General features: G+C 43.1%; 1 protein-coding gene across 2 annotated transcripts in view; it reads right to left on the minus strand.

The window, feature by feature from the left end:
• Nucleotides 1–8,201, minus strand: part of LOC138964071 (dynamin-1-like protein) — a 40,357-nt gene extending 32,156 nt beyond the window's left edge. Inside the window, exons 1-2 of one of the 2 annotated variants that reach the window (XM_070335958.1) lie at nucleotides 7,860–8,201; nucleotides 3,264–3,411 (exon numbers count right to left, since the gene is read on the minus strand). In XM_070335958.1, the coding sequence (XP_070192059.1) occupies nucleotides 3,264–3,411; nucleotides 7,860–7,961 (250 nt within the window). In that variant the 5' untranslated portion in view covers nucleotides 7,962–8,201. The remainder of the gene's footprint in view (nucleotides 1–3,263; nucleotides 3,412–7,859) is intronic. The other variant, XM_070335959.1, reaches the window with a different exon arrangement.
• Between the last annotated feature and the right edge of the window lie 5,028 nt (nucleotides 8,202–13,229).

The raw sequence follows: 13,229 nt of genomic DNA on the forward strand, positions 1-13,229 counted from the left end.
AGGGAACCCTCCAAGACCGGTGAGGCACGCAAAGTGTCCTTGGTCGCCTGATCCGAAAACTGAGAGTGTGACAGGAAGAGATCCCGACGACACATAACAGAGTGCGCATAGTGCACCGCGGAAAGTCTCATCTGTTCTTCATTGACCCTCGCAAGAGCGGCCAACAAAGTGGAGACGTCATCCGCATCCTGATCCTCGCTGAGAGAGAACGGATTCAGTGAATCAGTGAGGGCACGAGAGAGAGCCCGAATGAGAGTCTCAGCAATGGAGGCAAGCTCCAGCTGCTGACGCCCTGCCTCTTCAGAAGCAATGAGAGTGTTCTCAGAAAAGAGCACGCCGTCATCCTTCTTGATAGGCTTGGCCAACAAGGCCAGCATCTCCGGAGGAACTGTCAAAGATGAACGCGGGAGAGCGAACGCATCCAACAAGTTCCTAGGAGACTTCTGCAAAACCAATCGCTTGTGAGACGACAGAGCGAATGCAGAAGCCTGAGAAGGCGAAGCCAACCACTGCTGAGCCAGCTCCGGAACTGAGCCGTGAGGCACGAGCAGCGGAACCGGAAGTGAAGGAATTCCGCTTCCGGAAGGAGATGGCTTGGCCAACACCTGAGAAAGCTGAAAAGCTATGGATGGAGACTCCAAAAACCGGAAGTATGAGTCATCCTCCTTCCCAGTGCGAAAGTCGGCCATCGCGGACGGTGCCGTCGAAGCGGCAGCCGAAGAGACCGAAGCCCCCTCCGCGAAATATCTCGAAGTGACCTCAGCAGCGGCCTCAAGGGCCACTTTGAGTCTCTCCGGATAACCAACACGTGCAGCCTCGCTGGCGACGGACTGAATATCCGAAACATCCGGCGAAGGACCGAAGTCCACGTTGCTGGTAGAAGGGCGGTGAACACCGTAACCGGAAACCGGAAACCCGTCCACTCCAATACCATCCGAACTCATGCCCTGACTAGGGAAAGAGTAAGAGGACGGCATGCCCGCAGCCGCCGGAACCGGAACCGCAGTCGAAGCAACAACCGAAGACGGAAGCGCTGACTGCCCCGGCCAGGGCTGAGACACCTGCCCAAAGGGCTGGTGATGCCCCCCCGCGACTGCCACCTGAGAGGAAGCGGAAGCGGAAGAAGCAGCAGATCCGGTCTGAGCCGGAAAAGTATCAGACGCGACCGCGAAAAGCGGAAGCGCAGACACTGTGGACGGCGGCCGGAAGGCCGAATGCCCAGAGGGCCACGTCCGGTCAACCCCGGAAACGACCCCAGCGGGTGCGTACATCGGGGGACCTATGCTTCCGGCGAGTGCCGGAAGCGCAGCAGACGGAACCGGCTGGTCGACTCCGGAAACGACCCCAGCGGGTGCGTACGTCGGAGGACCTACGCTTCCGGCGAGTGCCGGAAGCGACGAAGCCTGAACCAAATGCCGCCATTGCTCATCGACACGATGGTCTTCCGTGAAGCCAAAGTGAGAACGAACAGGGGTTTGCGGGTCGTGAACCCGCCGAAAAGGGCTGCTTCCCAGCAGGGAGCGTCCAGCGGCCTCACGAGGGCCTACGGACCAGCCCAACTTACTTGCGTCGCCAACCACAGCGGTAGAAGGCACAGAAGCAACCGCCTCGGTCAAGGACAGCGTCACAGCCGGAAGCGGAAAAGAAGCCATCGACGGGACAACGGAAGTCGGCGGCTGAGAACGCACCAACTCCTCTCTCACCAGCGTGCGAAGCTCGGGAACCAGCGAAGAAAGCAACGATGAAACCAGCGACGTCGAATCTGCAAGCGGCAGAGAAGACGAGCGAGAAACACAGGTACGCGTAGGTTGATTAGACTGCCCCACAACCGGCTGGTCATTTGGGGCAGAAATAGGGACCGTCATAACAGTATTGTTAGCCGCGTCAGAAACCACAACCAAAATAGGCTTAGGGACAGAAGTGGAAGACTTGGGTTTAATTTTCCCTTTCACATCAGCCTTGCCGCGCTCGCGCTTTTTGTCTCCGTCAGACATGCTGACAACAAAATGGAGACACAAAATTCCAAAATGGCTACCACAAAATACGTGACCAACACGTGGCCGAAAATTTCAAGTAGCAACTGAAAATTACGTTCGATACAAGTAAAGGAACGAGCTCACCAACTACCAGTGCAGCGGGTGAAGAGACGGGTGTGGGTGCCGGTGGGTGTCTAAGCAAACACCAAACAGCGAACTTCCACTAGAGCCAAAAAATTCACGACCTGCTCCCTAGAAAGCTGAAGTGTCGAATGATAGGGGTCACGTGGTCAGTAGCAGTAGTGACGTAGTACGCAGGAGGGGAGGTAACTCCCTGGGTGCGTCGTCATTACCATAGCTACGTTTACACTTTTTTAGTTGGGGTTGCTCCCCTTAGACGGGTAGCCTTTTCAGACCTAGCACTTTAGACTGAGTCAACTGCTACATGTGATTCGGAGTAGGAATATGTAATTTAATGGAGGCCGGAATCACTCAGTTGAATCGAACTCCGACCAAACACCACGTAATAACTAGGTTAATTTATGCACTTGCGTGAACAAGAAACTGTCGAGCTTCACAGATGTCGTCGTTGGGTAGTTTTGGGTTTGTTTTACTACCATAGGAGGATTTTTGAACTGTAAATGCACTCAGCTGCAACAAAAACGCAAAACGAAGGCTGTGAGCTGCACTGTGCCTTTAATTGTTACACATAGTTATGTGTTCTATATTGTTTACTGAGCACGGCAGGGACCAGTCGGCGTGAGCGCTGGGATTTCAAGTTTGATTGAACATGTCATCACGCCAATGCATCGCAGTATGAAATAATACAGGTAGGGGGTTAGTTCTTGTACTTCGGTTCAACCAAAGTCGATAAATTCATTCTTCACTACGGTATTGAGTCTGATTTCATCGTACAAAAAAAACAACTTCGTTGCGAGCTACGGCAAAGCTTCGCATGTCAAAACTTGCGAAGCGAAGTAGGGGTCAAAGTACCACGCCGCAGCTGCGGGTTTTTGGTACAAAGACTTCGCAAAGCTTCGTGTAGTCGACTACGGGCTCAATTAAGGACGGGCTTTAGCAAATGTAATTACAAAATTTAGTTAATATTGCTTGAAAAACAACGGATATAGCATTGGTAGCCATAAAACCCCTTTTTACAATGGTCGCCCTATATATCGTGAGAAAGTGTACATCAGTTAATGTGTGTTGCAGAACTTGCAGTGTGTCTCTGGAAAAAGCTCTGAAATGATTGTTCTCAGTATACTTGATGTTGAGTAATTGACTCACTGCCATCCTGCTGCATGCGTATCTCCCTGTCATCCTTCCTGACATGCAGAAGCTGCAGGACTAGCGGTCTCCGCGTCACGATACCGGTACCTCTGGGTAGAAAGTCACGGCCAACCAAACCCTCAATCACAGAGCTTTTGCCTGAGCTCTGCAAACATAATTAATTGCACACATTCATTACCACACACATTATATATGATGTAAATATGTTCTGAATATGATTTAGAAATGACCCTGCGCTATCATTCATAAGTTCAATAAGTTAAGAAACCATCACTCTTAATTCGATAATCCAACAAAGTGTCATTTCTATTTCTTAGTCATACATTGTACCAACTCAAACATGTGCAACTCCTTGAGATGCAGCCCACGGGTAAACTGGAAACATGTGGTCAACCAGTTAAAACTCCGATTGCACCGAATAACTGACTGATGTGTATGTTAATATTGTTATGCAGTGTCCCATCAATATCAGGGATGTCGTTAGGCGTTGGACATTGGACTAAGACCGATTAAAATGGTCAAATGTCCGATTTATATGGCCGCATGGCGTTCAGATGTCCTATCGTTTTTAACTGAACGTGGTCATTGTCCGTTAACTCCATTTCTTCGGACAGCGCGTTATTTTCTTCTTCTTCGTTCATGGGCTTAGACTCCCACGTACACTCGTGTTTTTGCACGAGTGGAATTTTACGTGCATGACCGTTTTTACCCCGCCATTTAGGCAGCCATACGCCGTTTTCGGAGGAAGCATGCTGGATATTTTCGTGTTTCTATAACCCACCGAACTCTGACATGGATTACAGGATCTTTTCCGTGCGCATTTGGTCTTGTGCTTGCGTGTACACACGAAGGGGGATAAGCCACTAGCAGGTCTGCACATAAGTTGACCTGGGAGATCGGAAAAATCTCCACACTTAACCCACCAGGCGGGCGCGGCCGGGATTCGAACCCTCGACCTTCCGATTAAGAGGCCGACGTCTTACCACCCCGCCACAGCGCCCGTCAGCGCGTTATTTGATAATTTTCCTTTTATGATAGAAATCTTCAAAAAGCGACTGAGCGCTCTCGCGTACAGGTGCACTGAAGTTTTGCACTGCAGATCTTGCGTTTTCCAAACCGTTAGCGATATGAGCCGTTTGCGTACACCCGTCTACAGCACACTAATGTAAGGAGTACGGGAGACAACTCCAACTGACCAAGGCTTGCGTCTGCTTTCATTTGCTTTCGCAGTGAATTATGCCATAAAACTAAAGCCTGCCAAAGAAAAGCAAAAGCTGAACGTGTTTGGCGTTTCAACGGCATCGTGAGCTACATTACGGCCAAGAAAATGGGCTAGCAATACCATCATTCTGGAAAATGACAGTGCCAATGACAGTGTCGCCGCTGAAACCTTCACAATCACGGAAAATAAAGTTTCGTCCCTTGAAGATGGTGTCGGTACAGCAGGAAATTCACACAAACGGTCTTTTAATAAGGTTAACTATTCATGGCTGACACTGTTTAGTACTAGTGTATTTAGAATTTGACAGCAAAGCCAAAGAGACCATCTATGTAGGCAAACTGTTGTGTCAAATATGTCAAGAAAAAGCTCTGTCAGGAAATCATGAAGTTTGTGTGCCAATCAAAGTAAGAGTGCTGAAGTTTTTGGTTGCTTTTTAGTTTGTTTGTTTCTTTTGTGTGTGTGTCCTGTTTGAAACAAAAGTAATAAAACAATATACGCACACAATGTTCGTGCATATACTGTTATGTGTGTGCGCGCATGATTTTGTGTTTTGCACAAAATTATAATGTCCTATTAAAATGTCTGAAAGTAGTCAAATGTCCTATTGATGCCAAAGAGCTCAGGACATTTGTCGAATAGGTATGAATTTGTGGCAACATCCCTGCCATATGATGCTTTTTTCTTTCAAAATACATCAAAGCCACGATTCACTTGATGGCTTGTCAGTTTCCCAAACTGTCGTGACATTGACCTCAAGTGAAACTCACATCACCTCACGCAAAACACGTTGTCGTCTATCACTATCAGTATCACTGAGGGCAAGCGATCCGGCACAGCCGCAACAAAACATAAATTCTGATATTATATAGATCTTTACATGTTTAGACCATGCAATTTGTGTGTGTGTGTGTGTGTGTGTGTGTGTGTGTGTGTGTGTGTGTGTGTGTGTGAGAGAGAGAGAGAGAGAGAGAGAGAGAGAGAGAGAGAGAGAGAGAGAGAGAGAGAGAGAGAGAGAGAGAGAGAGAGAGAGAGAATATAAATTTGTCATAGAATATGGTTGTCGGAATGTTGATCTAAAGTCCATGGGCATGAGCATCAAAATGTCTGAATCTTAGTGTATCTTCTCTATCGGTCTTCGAATACATATAGTTGCGATACATATTGTTTATGTATTGTATCCTAAGGGTTATGTGTTGTATCTTCATACTAACCTTTGGCATAAAAAATGCGTTGAAGTACTTACGCAAGTGAAGAGACATTGGAAGGATAGTTTTGCCTGTTCACGGCGCGAAAAAGTATCCATTTTATTCGAACTTTAAAATTACGTCACCAGCGATAAATACGTCACTACAAGATAGGTATACCTTTGACGTAATAACTTTGAAATTCCCACGTGTACATTTGTTTTGATTACAATCAAAACGAAAGTAGATCTTAGCTTTAATGTAAATTTTATCTTTGAAATATTTGCTTTGTGATTCGTAACTGAATTAACCATGGTATTGTGTTGCTTAGTAATTGATGCATGAATTGGCGTCTCGCAGAATTACACGCCCCTGAGGAAAGCCTGGCAACAGGTCGAAAATTTGGGCTGCCACTTGACATTCTTTGTTTGGCTTTTCTTTTCCTTGATTTTGTTATATATATTTATTTTAGAAAGAAATGGGGTCATATCGAGCGGACACAGCATAATTTTGCAATGGGATCATAATCATATCAAGCAGATACTGCATAACATTTAATTAACATACACATCAGAGTCACTTAAGTTATTTGCTGTGATCATTGTTTTATTTGGTCTACCACATGTTTCCAGTTTGTTTAGAGGTAAGCGGGGGTGCAACCTTTCTATGAGGCTTGTAAATCCTAACAGAGTTATTTTCAGAAAACGTCTTATATGTAGAGGTTACATGCCGAGTCTCAGTGATTATTAAAAATAATGGTCGAAGTTAGCGGATCATGAAAAATGCGAGCTTTAGCGAGCTTTTTCATGACCGTGAACTGAGACCATTATTTTTTATAATCACTGAGACGAGGTGTGTAACCTCTTTATTCCTCCTTTCTTCAGTTATTCAAAGAAAAAAGGAGTTTTTTTGCGAAAGTTTGATCGAATCCTATTCACTCAACCAGTCAACCTGCGCAGGCGATCGATTAATGCGCGGTTGTATAGTTCCGTGCAAATCATTCCATTCTGTTAACACTTCTTGTCAGTTTTCCTATTTTGGACTAAAATCAAGTACACAGATATGCTGTTATTCTGCTGTGGCGGCAAAGGCAGATATTGTGTGTTCTGTATATGTTTTCGTATCGCTTAGGATAATGTTCTTTCGTCAAATGGGACTAGCAGACGAACTTTTGCACCCGTGTTCCAACGTTAAAAACTGTATGAAGTTCAGTTTTCTGGGGAAAATAGTGTATGAAACCGCTCTATGTTGTTTAAATTGATGAGATGTGTGCATTTGGTTGCGTGTGATCTGTTTATTAAATGAAATATTGTTGAAAACAGACCGTCGGATTGCAGTCTGTTGTCGAAGAAACTGAGTGAAAAGAAATTTGAAAGGAGAACTACTCTTGTCGCTAGACAAAGTATGAGAGTTACTTGCCTTGGGAATTTGCTTGTGATGAACGTTTGTGCACAGCAGACCTAGATTCAGAAAACAACCAAACTCATGGATTTTTTTATGGAGATTCATGTGTTCAAGCCTGTAGTTGTTAATTTAAATGCGGTATGTTTGTATTGTTTGCTCCAGAGATGTATACTTCGTACATTAGAGCGTTCGGAACTTTTCAGTCGCAAAAGTAGTTCCGACGCAGAACAGCTTCTCAACCCATTGCGCTATCGAGGATTCAGGCTGTTGCTGGGTCGTTATTTGTTTGGTTGCTGGGTGTTTATCGAAAAATAACTAGCTCTACAAGTTTACAGAGGTAAAGAAGCAGAGGGGGGAATAAATATTGTTATTATATTTTTCGTCTTCAATTTATCCGCACATGCCTCGTCTATCATCAAGACTACGTACGAACTTCACAAAGTATTTCTGTGATAGCCTTTGTGTAGATTTTTTGGTGAAATCAGGCGCTCACCTGCACTGTTCATCCTGAGCTTCATTAGCCCAGCTCAGCTGTTCATCCAAAGCTTCATGCATTAGCCTGGTGGTCGGGCTGTGTACAGCAGCCTGATGTCTGTGCTATAATTACACAGTTCACCATTTATCACAGATGTAGCATGCTGCATAAGGTACTTTTTAGGCAAAACTCCAAGGAATAGTGAATAAGCACTCAGAATTATGTGCGCATTACCGCAGTGCAGTAGATGTCCAGTGTTTTGGTTTCACTTTTGCTAATGTAAGACCGATGACCTTATCAGGACTCACCTGGTTTCCCATCACCACGATTTGAGGCAGCTGGATCGACTCCGACCCAACTGTGTTGAAGACATCTTGAAGTTTGTTTATAACTGGAATTAGCCCTTCCATGTTGAAGCGCTTTCATTCACTGCCTCTTCGAGTCACCTCTTCTGTGACCGGGAAAGTGCTGGCGGAAGGTTAGTGGAACCCGAACACCATTTTCTTTGAACTATTTGAGAATATCTTCATACCGCTCGCGAATAGCGGAACAATAAGTTGGCAGAAGGATGTTATTTGATTACTCAGATACCTCTGTCTAAATAATAAACAATGTACTATATACCAACAGCCTTTTTTTAGGGCATACTAACATGACTTTTAAAGTAATTTGTAAATAGGTTTTCACCAAGCCTAACTTCCGGTGAACCAGAGCTCTTTATATCAAACCGTTTGCGCATGATGCATCATTTGAGAATAAACTAATAGATCAGAAGATTTACATGAGCTGCATGTCAGTTTCCTAATTTAGAACTTTGAGATAAAGAGAACCATTCAACGCTCCTGTTCTGATGCAACATTAGACCAAGAGCGTCACATACATTGTTTTGTGCTTAGTTCACTGCATGTTTTGTTGTTGTTGGTACATATATGTTATTGTTTGCTTTTTGTTGTTTACATGCTGATACTGGACATACATGTACACATTTTCCAAAAGCTGCTCAAATGAAATAACATGTATGTGCTCATTTTTAGATTTAGTAAAGTTTTGACTTAATCAGTAAATTATGTTTTACTTGTACTTGTACTTGTGCGACGTTGTAGGTTTATAGAAAACCTGTTCACCGATCTTGGTATGAAAAATAAGCTGCTGTGCGTGGGCTCTAGAAACATAGAAAGGGAATCGACTCGGAACGGAGGGTATGTGTATATGTGTCTGTCTGTATGTGTGTATGTGTAGAGCGATTCAGAGAAAACTACCAGACCGATCTTTATCTAACTTTCAATTAAAGTTGAAAGTTTCAATTATTTATCTTATTTCTTTGTGTATTCTTCATTCATAGCGTAATAGATCTTCTTGATGTGTTCTTTGTTTTTGAAAACTGTGCGCCTTTGATCTCTGAATAGTAACCATTCTAAGTAAGTGTTATTCAGTCCGTAGTTTGAAAACACATTTACACAAATGGTATCAACCATGTGCATGCCTGCACACACAAAAACACACACACACACACAATCACGCTTATGTACATGCATACACAAACACACCAATCAAGCAAAGCTTGCAGCAAAAATATCTTCTGCTTTTAAGTCTTCATTTTATTACTAAAAGCATTAATACTATTAATTTACTATGCTAGAAAACTTACAAGAATATGTATACTAGCAGAACTGATGAGGCTAAGGTATAATGTTTTGAGGCATGAATAAATGAAACATGTATTTTTGTCCGAAATGTAATCAAGTGCCCGAAGCACAAGAATCACCTTTGGAGGTAACACACACACACAGCAGTGAAACAAAGTTATATGGCCTCACACAGACAATCATGACATCCTCATAAAAAAAGCAGATTCCCCAAGAAATTCACACTTGGAAGAGAGAGAGAGGGAGAGAGAAAAAACTTCAGCATACTAAGGCAAGGTTGTTCCTGCTGATATGAATCATCTGCATTATCATCAGTATTACCAATACAGGTATAATTGTCATCATCATTGCAATTATCATCATCCACATCAACACCACACCAATATAATCATCAAGTTAGGCCAAGAAAAAAAATGTTTCAATTCCCTGACCTATCACATTATTTCCTCCCGACCTGAACACTTTTTTGGACCCTTAAAAAAAAACAAATCACAAAACTAATACTCACCCCGGCAGTTACTCTCCTCTCACATCGAGGCTTGCATGATTTCAATCAAAATTTGCATGCGCCTATGCAAATACCCCCCCCCCCCCAAAAAAAAAAAACAAAACAAAAAAAAAACCCCACAACCAAAACAACAACAACCTATTTTTTTTCTGGCCAAGTTATCGAAAACCAAAAAGTTGTTGTTGTTGTCTGAAAGCAATTTACACATAACAAACATGGAGCACAGCATGTACTCTCGCTCCTTACTAATGCAAAACACATAAAACAAATAGAAAAAAACGTGATATTTGCAAAAATTTAAAAACAAAACAACACCCAACACTCCTGATTTTAAGAATAAAAACGTAGGCAAAAATGAAACAACAATGGGGAAAACAAAATTTTCTAAAAGAGATAAGACTTGTATATATATATATGTCATGCCGAATTCACGCAATTGCCGATTCCGCGTAATGGGCAACATTTATGCCCATTTCGCGTAATCGGCAAAACGCTGCCTAATACCGCATAAAGGCTTCTAAAATTTGCCTATTTTGCAAAATCGGCAGCCACTGTTTGGTTTTAAAGTTCTCAAATGCCTGGGATATCATCACACTTAGACAACTAGATACTCCAATGGATAGATATCGCAATAATCGATAAGTTATGGCAAGTTATTGCAGAAAGTGTAGTTTTCGTGCATTTCTGGAGATATGCTTGACACAGACCGACATAGACCATTTTCAACATAGTAGGGAGGTAAAGCAATGTTAATGCAATGTTCTGGTGACACAAAAAGTAACAGACTGGCTGTCGCTTTTGCAAAATGGGTAAATTTTAGAAGCCTTTCCGTATTTTCGGCAAAACGCTGCCGATTTCATGTAATGGGCAGCGTTTTGCCGATTACGTGAAATGGGCAAAATTCCGTGAATTCGGCTCGACATATATATATATATGTGCACACCTGGTCACCCATCACGAACACTCACACACACACACACAGATACACACACGCATGCACACCAGGTGCCTATTCTTTCCCGTTTTCAAGCAATTCTCACAATGTACACACATGGCTCTCAAACATCTTTTAGTTTTGACAAATGGCTTTGTCATGCAAGTTATTAGTTAAGCAGATATATATATATATATATATATATATATATATATATATACATGTATCTCATAGTTCTGTCATAACATTGGAAATAATCTTGTACTTTAACAAGCAAGAAGACGAGCAATTGACATAAGGATTTGAATCAGGAGAGGCCCTCCTTCAGTCCTTGTACATGCAGCCTGACGATATACTTCCAGACGCTTTCTCATTAATACTTGCACATGCAACATCATGACTGAACAATTAAGTGACAAATTATGCAATACGTACACATTTTTACTGTAAGTGTTACTTTACATTTCTGGATTCAAGGAATCACATTTATGCACCATGAAGGGGAGAAATCCAGTCTTAACAGTTCTTTTGACTGTGGAACAGTTGTGAACCAGAAACACTTGATTTGATAAGAACTTGGTAATGGTAATCTCTTTCACCATTCTTCTACTTGGCAGGGTGGGGCGCATACCCTTCAGAAGGGGCTCTGGCCTAAAACTGAATAAACTTTCGTATTCGTATTCGTATTCGTATACTTGGCAGGGTACATGTATAAATTGCCTTTTATGTTCTTTCTTTCTTTATTTGGTGTTTAACGTCATTTTCAACCACGATAGAGCCACTTGTTAATTGTTTTTTGTTCACAAAAGCACTAATAAAAAAAATTGCTCCAGGGGCTTGCAACGTAGTACAATATATTACCTTACTGGGAGAATGCAAGTTTCCAGTACAAAGGACATTTTTTACATACTGCTTGACTAAAATCTTTACAAACATTGACTATATTCTATACAAGAAAGACTAAACAAGGGTAAAAGGAGAAACAGAATCCGTTAGTCGCCTCTTTCGACATGCTGGAGAGCATCGGGTAAATTCTTCCCCCTAACCCGCGGGGGGTGCCTTTTATGTGTATTAATATTGTTTTAGCATGGCTAATGGACATGGCGACATTACTCAGCAACAGTTTTGTACACACATAATGCAGTTAATGTACATATTCTTGTTTCACCGAGATGAACATAAGACATAACACATAAGATTTTATTACAACCACGTCCAGTACACAGGATGTTGCTTGGCCTGAGTACATTCAATACATAATACATTTAAACATAACAACCAGAGTGCTCATCGAATTGTATACACAAACTCACTCACACCCACACACACGCACGCACCCACACACTCTACATTGTACCGCATTCACATTGTGTCCACTTTACCTGTAGAACAATTTTAATCTCACCTTACAGACTTACACAGCCAAAGTTTGTGCAAATGCTTACACCATTGCTTATACATTATCCTCACAGAGTAACTAAAAATTCATATATACCTCTTGATTTCAAAGTTTCCAAGAATTCATCCCCGTGTGATACCTTAGTTTCCTCAGACACTAAAGACATAACCAGGGAATAATTGATGACATTGAGATTTAATGTCCTCAGTGGCAGCCGTGGCTGATCAGGGACACACACATAGCAGGTGCCGGGGTTTTTGTTTCCGACATAATTATGTCCATTTGAATACTCATCTACATGATTGTATAACAATAAATAAAACGGACAACAAATCTACGGACCAAAAGATGCATCAACTAGGATTTGAGACGCATGCTTGCACAAGAGACTTGGCAAGTTGTAGCTGGTCAGCTCTGACCATGGCCTCTAGCAGGGTACATAAGTAAGGTGTGTCACATCGTTGCGACCATTTGACCAGCAGTTTGTAAACTGTGTCCTGCTGTTCACCACACTCCTGGTACATCATGTCAATCATCGCGTCATGCATGTCAAGGTGCCGGAACACTCTCCGCCAATCTGCCCCAAATTGAGGCACCATTATACGTATGACGGTTTCATCAATGATTCTCTTTGGCCGACTAATTCCTTCCATCAATTTCTTTAAAGTCTGCGTTTGCTTTTCATATATAGTAAGCTTGGGTGCTGAAGGCTGCTGTGCTCGTTGTGGATTGGGTTTGGCTTCAAAGGTGGCTGTGGTGATGTGCGGCTCATCTGCTGCTGTATACCTGGTGGTCCGCGAGGTGGTTGTGGTAGTGGTGTGTGGGGGTGGGAAGGGCACCTGTTGGCCGTACTTGTAAGCCCGCGGACCCGCTGTGGTGGGGTCTATCACCAAGGTTTCAATCCCCTCGCTCATTCTGTTCATGTTTCGGGCACTTTTCTTCACATCACGGAACACCTTTCTCGACGGTTTCTTCATGCCCTTCTCCCTGAAGAACCTCTCTGCTTCCGAATCCGACGAACTACTGGAATCAGTGTCGCTATCAGATTCTTGACCATGTACATAGTAGTTCCTGTCATTTCGCTGGCTTCCTCCCGTGTGGTGGTAGGTGATTGTGTTTTTATTCCCCACAGTAACACTGCCAAGGATGTTGTGAATGTTCACGTTCACGGATTGTCTACCTCCGGAAAAC

The sequence above is a fragment of the Littorina saxatilis genome, linkage group LG4 (assembly GCF_037325665.1).
Source record: "Littorina saxatilis isolate snail1 linkage group LG4, US_GU_Lsax_2.0, whole genome shotgun sequence".
NCBI classification, from domain to species: domain Eukaryota; kingdom Metazoa; phylum Mollusca; class Gastropoda; order Littorinimorpha; family Littorinidae; genus Littorina; species Littorina saxatilis.